The 10,967-nt window shown below is 26.7% G+C and overlaps 1 protein-coding gene, 1 non-coding gene and 1 pseudogene across 2 annotated transcripts; 2 read left to right on the top strand and 1 right to left on the bottom strand.

Moving 5' to 3' along the window:
- Positions 1 to 58: 58 nt before the first annotated feature.
- On the top strand, positions 59 to 129 carry TRNAN-GUU (transfer RNA asparagine (anticodon GUU)). Its single transcript has one exon. It is a non-coding gene; the product is annotated as a tRNA-Asn (tRNA).
- A 1,747-nt stretch (positions 130 to 1,876) lies between these two features.
- On the top strand, positions 1,877 to 5,542 carry LOC127793293 (cytochrome c oxidase subunit 3). The gene is given in 2 exon segments (XM_052324143.1): positions 1,877 to 2,505; positions 5,350 to 5,542. Coding segments are annotated over 2 exon segments (822 nt in total).
- A 4,027-nt stretch (positions 5,543 to 9,569) lies between these two features.
- Positions 9,570 to 10,707, bottom strand: LOC127793298 (NADH-ubiquinone oxidoreductase chain 1-like; annotated as a pseudogene).
- Between the last annotated feature and the right edge of the window lie 260 nt (positions 10,708 to 10,967).

Here is a 10,967-nt window from a genome sequence, read left to right as displayed (position 1 = left end):
CGCAAGGGATTTGTATAAATATTTTGTGTAGTGATACCTCTAATAACATTATTTAATCGCCTTTATAGCTCAATGGTAGAGCGGAATACTGTTAATATTCTGATAAATGTTCGATTCATTTTAAAGGCTTCCCTCTATACAATTTTTCTCAGAATAATGTAAGGAAAATAGTTACTTCCTGTAGGATGTAAAAGGGGAGTTCGAATCTCTCTATTCTGATATGTTACTAAACTCATTATTATTATTACTTTTATCTAATGCTTTTACATCAAGACGAGACAAATCTATCATGTACTCTAGAACAACGATTACAATCTTACTAATATCAGCTTTTATAGCTTATGATAATTTATCTCTTTTATTTTTAGCAAAAGGTATAGGAATATTCGGTGGGTTATTCCATACTATAGCTACTAGAAATTTTTTCCACCTATTTATCTTTTTAATAACTAGCGTTATTTTTTTAATAACTAGCGTTATCTTATTGCTAACTTCATTTTACCGAGATATTTTTTTTACATGACCAGGTTTGGGATTAACAAAATATATTTCAGAACCTATGTTATCTCTCATCGTGAATGGTGAATTAAAAACATCTGGGTTTTACACGGGGAAAGGAAAAGGTAAAGCAATAGATCTTTCTGAAGAAGAAAAACCTGAATCACCACCTAAGTCTGAGACCGATTCAGAGTATGAGGAAGATACTAGGAAAGCTATTGCACTCTCATTACAAGAAAAAAAAGGAGAGTCTTCTAAACGTAGCTGGAGTAAGGAAGATTCTCCTGTAGGATTTGATATGGATAAATTAGCTATTTATATCCAAGATTGAAAGACATCCAAAGATAGCTTTTTAGCCTATGCGAAACTTTATAATAACCTAAAAATCAAACTGGATAAAGAAACGGTTAAAAGTGAGAAAGATCTTACATTATTATCTGAGTATTTGAAGCAATCTAATAAATTTAAACTTCTAAAAGATAAAATGGAAAAAAACTTAATAGAAAAAGGGATAAATCCCTCTGAGCAATTCAATCTTGAAGATCGTTCAGATACAGAGTCTTATTCTTCTTTTTACAGCTCGGATAAGAGTCAATCATCCAACAATTCTCAATCTAGAAGTAAGAAACGTATAAAATATTCAGATGTAGATAATAATTTAAACTTTCCTTTAGGGTTTATTGGGTTCAATCTTATACCGGTAGTACGTATATTATCCTTTATAGTTTCAACTATTTTAGTATTAATTATACATTTAAATATATTACCTATTTTAGATATGTGGTTTTATATAGATTTAAGACTATTCTTTACTTTATTTTTAATGGTTAATTTAGCTAAACTTATGTATAAATGGTATAACACGGCGATTAATATTTATAATCATTACTTGAACAAAGATTATCTGACTATATATTTTAATATTTATTTTTCTATTGTTACAGTGTTATTATATTTTAGTAGTAATAGTGATATTTGTATTTTTTATTGTTAAAAGGTAAAAATTCAAAATATGATTTTATGTCTTTCCTTTTTGTTTATGTTTGCTTGTTTTCCTTTTTGTTTATGTTTGCTTGTTTTCCTTTTTGTTTATGTTTGCTTGTTTTCCTTTTTGTTTATCTTTGTTTCTTTTCCTTTTTGTTTATGTTTGTTTTTTTTCCTGTTTGTTTATCTTTGTTTCTTTTCCTCTTTGTTTATTTTTTTTTCCATAAAAAAAAAAAGAAACTAAAAAAATAAACTTTTTTAAACAAAAATTTAAAGGTGTTAGGTATAGAGATAGATATATTAAAAAGAAATAAGTAAGGAGTATAAGAGCTATGCTGAATGTTTTGGTTGTGATTTTAAAAAAAGGCGTATTATGAACTTATTCTTAAATATCATGTTAAATTTAAACAGAAGTAATTTTCAAGCACATCCTTTTCATTTAGTATCTCCTTCTCCATGACCTTTATATACATCCATTAGCTTACTAACACTTACTACATCTGCAGTTTTATCATTCCATGGGTTTGCTTATGCAGAATACAATTTAATGATGAGTTTAACATCATTAATATTAGCTATGTCATTCTGATGAAGAGATGTAATAGCAGAGGGTACATACTTAGGTAATCACACTCTTGCTGTCCAAAGAGGGTTAAATCTGGGTGTTGGTTTATTTATAGTATCTGAAGCTTTATTTTTCTTAGCTATATTCTGAACATTCTTCCATAGTGCTCTATCACCTGCAGTAGAGTTAGGTGCTATGTGACCTCCTATGGGAATAGAAGCTATTGATCCTTTTGAACTACCATTAATAAATACAGTGCTTTTATTGGCTTCAGGGTTTACTGTTACATATGCACATCATTTTTTAATTAACGGAAAAAGAAGTAAAGCTTTATATGGTCTATTATATACTATCATATTAGCAACTATATTTACAGCACTACAAGGTGTTGAATATTCAGTATCATCATTCACTATTTCAGATGGAGCTTTTGGATCATGTTTTTACTTTGGAACTGGGTTAATTCTAGCCCCTATTTTAAAAAACATATATTTGAAAATTAAAATATCTAACTATTCAACGGTTAAATCTCAAGATAAGAGCTCTAACTCCATAAATTCTACTAGTAATTTAAATCCTAATTGAATAACAGGATTTTGTGATGCTGAATCTAGCTTTTCTGTTAGAATAGCTAAAGATGAAAAAAGGTTTAAATCTTTACGTATAGCACCAATTTTTGCTATAGAACTACATGAAAAAGATTTTGATTTACTTAAAAAAATAAATGCTTTTTTCACAGTAGGTACTATCATAAAAAGAGTTAAAAATGGTAATCCTAGCGTAATATATTCGGTTCAATCCATTAAAGCACTAAAAGATGTAATAATACCTCATTTTAACAAATATAATCTATTAACACAAAAGAGAGAAGATTTCCGTATGTTTTCTTCAGTAGTAGATATACTTTACAATGGTCAACATAAAACTGAAAAAGGTTTAAACAAAATATTATCTTACAAAGCCTCTATAAGTAAAGGTTTATCAAAGTCATTATTAGATATGTTTCCCGATATTATACCTGCGGCAAGAAACCTAATATTATCTACCAAAGATTTTAATCCATTTTGAGTAGCGGGGTTTGTTGACGGTGAAGGTTGTTTTTATGTAAAAACATCCAAGACCCATTCAGGTTATAGAGTAAGTCCGTATTTTTATATAGCACAACATATACGTGATATAGATTTACTAGAAAATTTGGTAATTTATTTAAATTGTGGTTTAGTAGAAACTGTGAAAACTAGACCTCGTCAATCTAGTTATGTAGTCTATAAATTATATGATATTACTAATAAAATAATACCTTTTTTTGAAAAATACTCTTTAAGAGGAAATAAATTACTAGATTTCTATTATTTCAAAAAAGTAGTTAATATCGTAGGAGAAATTAACAAGTACGATGAACATAGTGCTACATTAAAAGAAATTTTAAAAATAAAAAGAAATATGAATAGATATAGATAAATTTTCATTAATTTATTAATTAAAATAGAAAATGGGGTAAATAGCATGAAACTCCATCATTATTATAAGGCGCTGCCATAAGATAATATGGACAATGTGCGGCGAAGCATGTATTTAATAAATTTTTAAAAAAAAGTTACAAAAGCAATAATCTTTATTTTAAGGGATACATGAAGCCTCAACGACTAGTAGATGAGTACTTTATTTACAATAATTCTACCACGAACACCCCACATTTATAAAAAATAATACTTTATAAAAAATAATACTTTATAAAAAATAATACTTTATAAATGAAGACATAGTCTGAACCATTCTGATAAAGAATGGATATAAGAGATAAAGAGCTCTTATGATAACAAATTTGTCCACGGATTAATTACAGCAGTCCCTACCAATTCTTTTATGTCGTTAGGTAATCAATTTAGTGTAAAAAACAATTCAGTTCTTACTTTAGAATCAAATAAAAAATTAATTCATTTAGATAAGAATTTTATTGATTGATTAGTGGGATTTACCGACGCGGAAGGAAATTTTAATATTAGTTTAAAAGGTTTACAAGATAACAGATATAATAGTTTAAATTTAACTTACCAAATAACTCTGCATATAAATGATTTATCTGTTTTAGAACATATTAGAAACAGATTAAATTGTGGAAGTATTTCTAAATCAGGAAATAAATGTAATTATTTTGTAAATGATCAAAAATCACTAGTAAATGTAATAGTACCTATATTTAATAATGTAGAGTTAAAGAGTTCTAAATTTTTTCAATTTTTGAATTTTAAAAAAGCAGTTCATTTATTAATAGATAAAAAGCATTTAACTTTTAAAGGTAAAATAGATATCTTACAATACTATCGTGATATGATACTCATAAATCAAAATTCTAAAGCTAGAGAAAATATGATAATAGGTAAGTACTGATTAATAGGATTCACAGAAGGAGATGCGACTTTTAGTTCAAATAAACTAAAACCAAAAATAAAATATGAAAATCATATAAAAGAATTAGAATTATTTAAAAGTATTTTAAATTACTTAAAGCATGGTAATTTATATACATCGGATAGAAGATCAGCAGGTTCTGTTATATTAGAAATAAATAATATTAATATTTTAATGAACAGAATAATACCTACTTTTTCTAATGGTATGTTGACTAAAAAATCTTTAGATTTTGAAGTTTGATCTACAATAGTTAAAATTACTTATTATGGGTACCATACATTAGATGAAGGTAAAGAATTAATTAATCTCCTTAAATCTAATATGAAGAATTTTAGATTAAATCCTTATTTTCTTACAAACTATGATCAAAATAAAGCGTTAATTGAGCAAAGGTTAAATTATCTATTGTCCTTGCCAAGTCCTTATGAAATAAAAGAGGGAATTATATTTTTAAGAGGTACTGATAAATTAGTGTCGAAATTTTTTAAAATAAAAGTAGAAGATACTAATGGTAAGGTACAATATTTTACTAGTATATCTGATTGTAGCTTAAATCTTAACATACCTAGTAAAACTATTAAAATTTGTTTAATGTCAGGAATTCCCTATAAAATATACACGATTAAGTTTGATACCGTTATTTAATAGAGTTGACAGAAAACGGGGTAAATTGCATGGAACTCCTACTTCACCATTCATATGTGTTTATGTAGGACAATATGCAGCCAAGCATATATTAAATAAAATTAAAAGGAATATATGAAGGTTCAACGACTAGTAGGTGAGTACTTTATTTACAATAAGCCTACCACGAAAACCCTGCAATCATTTATTGATTGATGACATAGTCTGAACCCTTTTGAAAGAAAGGGATGTAAGGGATAAAGAGCCCTTACGATAACAATTATTGTACATGTAATGATAGGTACAGCATTTTTAGCTGTTGGTCTATGACGTGTATTAGCATATCATTTAACAAATAACCATCATTTAGGATTAGAAGCTGGTATTCTGTATTGACATTTTGTTGATGTTGTATGACTATTTCTATTTGTGTCCATATACTATTGAGGATCTTAAGATACATACTTGTATAATTTATGCCAATACTTCTACTAGTACTCATTCGGATATAATATATAAAACCGAAGGGTGTAGCAACGATGATGGTGATAATGGTGGTACTGATAACAATGATGGAGCCAACGAGGAGGAGGAAAGTTTTGAATTAGAAGAAGAAATACAACATATTGAAAAACTAATGAGAAATTCAAATGATGCTATGATTTTAGATGAAAAACTTCCTTATTCTGAAAAAGAGAAAAATTCACACTTAAATGATCTAAGAAAGGATCCTCATGTTAAAGAATTTTTTGAAGGGAAAACTCCTAATGTAAGCGATTTACCAGAGTTAAATAAAGCTCTTGTAGAATCTAGGAATGAAAAAATAAAAGAATTATCTGAAGCTAAAAATTATGCTAATGATGAATCATCTACTAATTCTCTAAGAGATCTATCTAATTCAAGTTTGCATCAATCAGATAATACTTTAAACAAAGAAGATAATCATAACTATTCGGGTTATAAAGTATTACCTAGTTTATTAGAAACTATAATAGAAATTTTAAATAAACTATTCGGGTTATAAAGTATTACCTAGTTTATTAGAAACTATCATAGAAATTTTAAACAATATTTTTGGTTAGAACTTTTTTCTCTGACTTTTTTCATATATTATAATATATGAAAAAAGTCAGAAGGGATAGGTACAGCATTTTTACCTGTTGGTCTATGACGTGTACTACCATATCATTTAACAAATAATTATCATTTAGGGTTAGAAGCCGGAATACTTTATTAACATTTTGTTGATGTTGTATGATTATTCTTATTTGTGTCCATATATCATTGAGGATCTTAACGTTTAATAGTTGTTTACAGTAAACATGTTATGAAAACAGTTCCCTTGTGTTTAAATTACATGCGGCAAAACAGTATAACATATCCCAGTAGATAAATGTTTTTTATAGCTGGAAGATTGCAAGATAGACTTATGTTTCTACAGCAATCGGGGGAGAAGATTCATTTAGGATTTACCTATTATTATTAAAGCCCCCATAAAAAAAGAAATTAGCTCAATTGGTAGAGCATCCGTTTTATATGCGGCAGGTTAAGTGTTCAAATCACTTATTTTTTTTTTAACTTTTTGCGAATGATAAGTATACAATAAGGAGATGAAATGGAAGAAACATTATAAAGCCTTAAAAATACTCTATCTAGAGTATAAGCAGGGACTAGGAGAAAGCATCCGCTTTACACCTGAGAGGTTAATTGTTCGATTCACCTATTTTTTCAACTTATTTTTCATAATTACATTCCTATCTTAAAGGGAAAATGGTTAATTTTAACGATAATAAACATAAAAAATCATAGAAATGTATTAAGGATGTACAATATTAATTAAACTTATAACTTTCATTGTTTTCCCCGCCCCCCTAATTTATACCAATAATTCATAATAATATTCTATGTTAACCATATTGAAAAATAAACAAAATAGTTTTAATGATAAACCATTAAGTACTAACTATATTATAGAAAAAAATCAAAAAATACAAAGTAATTCTGAAAGAGATGAATATAATAACATTATTTTTTATACGTCTTCTAATAAAGAATGATTTAGTAGTGTATACTCTTACAATAAATCTTACATTAAATCTTTAATAAGTAACGATGCTGTATTAAATAAATTACTTAGAAGTTATTGTAATATGCTACAAGATAAAATAAAAATTCTTTTTAAACGTAGACGTGATAACAAGATTCGTTATTCAGCAAACAAAATATATGCAAGTAGAGTTGAGCTAAAACACACTAACACAAAACTTTTTATTACATTACATATATATAATAAACAAAAATTATCTATTGAGTGGTATATATTAAAAATTCTTGTACTTGTAAAATATATAAGTTACAGAAAACTATTTGCTGATGGAAAAAGAGGATTTGTACCAAACCATAAAAACAGAATACCTGCTTTATTAAAGAATAACTTTTTCATATTTAGAAAATGAAATATGGCTTTCTTTAAAACAAATAACAACTTAATAAGATACTTCCTAGTAAATTTAAGAAGAAAATACCTTAAGTTAAGTAATATACCTACTTATAACATTAGACTTTTAAAAAAATTAGTTAGATTACAAAAAATATTATTTAATTCATTAAAATTACTTAATTTTAATAAATCTAAATTCAATAGCTTAAATCTAAACTTAAGAAATTTAGGTTTAATTAGTTTAATTGAAAAATTATATTACAAAAAGGTAGAAATTAACTTAGTTGAATTAAGATCTATACATTTAAATAGTGACGTATTTTCATCAGCAGTAGCTTTAAAATTAAGAGATAGGAAAAATAAAGCAGTAAGAGTTTTAAGAAAAGCTGTTTTACAAATGGTAAGAATACCTGATTTACACACACTTATAACATTTGATGATAATATTGAAGCAATGAACAAAAACAATATTATAAATACCATAAAACAACAAGTAGTAAGTGGTGTAAGATTTGAAGCATCAGGTAGATTAACAAGACGTTTAACAGCTATGAGAGCGGTGTTTAAGTATAGATATGCAGGTAGCTTAAAAAACATACGTTCCTCATTTAATAATAAACCATCTACTATGCTAAGAGGTCACGTTAAATCCAATACACAATATACTCTTATTAATTCTAAGACAAGAAATGGTACTTTTGGGTTAAAGGGTTGAGTTAGCAGTCATTAATTAATGCTAACTGTGGATTTTTCACATTTTATAGAGCAATATATTTACTTAGTATTGTGTATATCCTATATACCTACAGCTATATATGATATTTACTTAGTATAAAAATATCATATATACCTACTGCTATATTGGTTATATTTTTATAAATTCTCTCATGGGTTGAAAAAAACATATACTTGTTCTTTTCTACCCTGCTGCTTATTTTTTTTTTGTTTAACTGTTTATTTTTTATAAAAAATAAACAAACAGAAAAAAAAGAAACTAAAGCAACCAACAATGTCAAAAGGAAAAAAAATTATAAAAGCCCTTATTTGTTTTTGACGTTATTTCTTTTTATATTTTTCTAGTAATATCTATATAAATTATGTCGAAAAATATAAGCCGAAATTACTAAAAAAAATAAGAGGGGTATAATGGAAATAAAATATATTAGATAAAGTTACTACTTTATCCCGAAAATACACAAAAATAGATCTGTAGAAAGTATTACATACTTCTACAAAAGGAGAGCTAGGTGTAATATTATTAACAATATAGAATTTATTTGTAGGTTCGATTCCTAACATCTCTTATAGTGAAAGGTTACAAGCGGTTAAGGGCGTTTTTTCACTTTTCCCTTTTGTTCTACTCAAAATTATAAAAAGGGCCAATCCTCCCGGGGTAGTGTGAGATGAGTGTTGATAGAAAAACACCTTTCTCTCATTAGGAAGCCCAATAAATACAAAAAACTTGTCTATTAGTACAGGTGTACTTGACAATAATAAGCAGGTATGTAATGACTGTTATAGTAAATTATTTTATTATTATAGTTCTTGTATTTGTAAAACACCTTAATTTATGTCAACAAGCTCTTTTGTACGTACAATTCATTCAAATAATGATATATTATAAAATACAATATATACTCCACCAGTATAGTTATTGTGCCCTAATTAACACAGCAAAGTCAAAAAAGTGTTTTAAACTAAAGAGCTAGTAGCATAAAACCTTTTAAGTACTAGTTAGGAGGACTTATTTTATTTCCATACTAAATTGTTTATTTCCATACTAAAAATTTTTATATATTTAAATAGTTTTTAGTTTCTTTTCTATTATAGGATCTATGTTAATAGAATACTTATAATACATAGAAAAAATTTTAGAAAAGTTACTTTATACTTATATATAAAAGATATACTATCTTCTCTCCTTTTGGAGACTAGAATATATTATATATATCAAAAAAAACTTTTTTGTAGTATTATATTTAAATACATAACACATTTAAATTTATAATTAAAAAAATTTTATTTACATAAATTTTTGTTAATTTATAATAAAGGTATATTACATGGCATTATTTCAAAACTATATAATATACATGGGACTAGTATAATAAATGCAATAACTATTGGTAATAAAACAGTTCAACAATAGGACATAAGCTGATCGTAACGAATACGCGGGAATGAGGCTCTCGCTCAGATAAAAGTAAAGATCATTACACAAGTTTTAAGTCCTATTACCACACCACTTATAGTTGTTCCTATTACTGAATTGTAATTATCAAAGTCAATTACATTAAAATTAGTTTCATTTTCTGTTAGATACATATAACTATCCCCTGCAATAAATTGCACTAAATAAAAGTAAGGATATAGATAATAGTTAAAGTCAAACAGATAACCACCTAAAAATAATATACTATTTAAAATACAAATAAGAATTATACTAGCATATTCAGCTAAAAAGAAAAATACAAAAATAACAGCTGAATGCTCTGTCATAAACCCACTTACAAGTTCTGATTCAGCCTCTGCTAGATCAAACGGAGCTCTATTTGTTTCCGCTATAGATCCTATAAAAAACACAATGAATATAGGAAATAAAGGTACAACATATCAAATAGCTCTTTGAGCTTCTATAATAACAGTTATGTCTAAGCTACCTGCTAATAATACTACTAAAAGTATAGCAGAACTTAAAATTAATTCATAACTAATTAATTGAGCTGTACTTCTTAAAGACCCTAAAAAAGCATATTTAGAATTAGCTGACCATCCAGCCAGCAGAATTCCATATGTAGCTAATGAAGACATAGCTAACATATATAATATACCCAGATTATAGTCTAGTAGCACTAAACCAGGACCATAAGGTATTACAGCATATCCTAATAATGAAAAGATTAAAGTTATAATCGGACCCAGGAAAAATAATACTATATTGGCTTGTGTAGGAGAAACATACTCTTTTAATAAAAGTTTAAGAGCATCAGCAAATGCTTGAAGTAGACCATATCAACCCACTGCATTAGGTCCCAGTCTTCTTTGCATGCTAGCCATTGTTTTTCTCTCAGCTATAGTTACAAAAGCTACTGTTAATAAAACAGGTACAGTAACAGCCAATACTTCAAGAACAGAGATAATTGTTGGAAAATATAACATTTTAAATTTAGAATAATGATCTTAAAATTACATTTAGTTAAAAAGTATATTTTAATAAATCAAGTTAATTATCTATTTAAGTCGCATAGATTATATATTTTAAAATAAAGGCGAATTAAGCAATTTTTTATGTTTATTATCGTTAAAATTAACCATTTTCCCTTTAAGATAGGTATATAATTATGATAAATAAGTTGAAAAAATAAGTGAATCGAACACCCTCCGCGAATTTTTTTTCTTTTGCCAAAACATATAAGTAACCATAAGCAAAAAAAAAATAAG

This window comes from Diospyros lotus, unplaced genomic scaffold (genome assembly GCF_014633365.1).
Source record: "Diospyros lotus cultivar Yz01 unplaced genomic scaffold, ASM1463336v1 superscaf2, whole genome shotgun sequence".
In the NCBI taxonomy this organism is placed as follows: domain Eukaryota; kingdom Viridiplantae; phylum Streptophyta; class Magnoliopsida; order Ericales; family Ebenaceae; genus Diospyros; species Diospyros lotus.
Note: the sequence above shows the minus strand (reverse complement) of the source record. Positions and strands in the feature narration are given on the sequence as shown.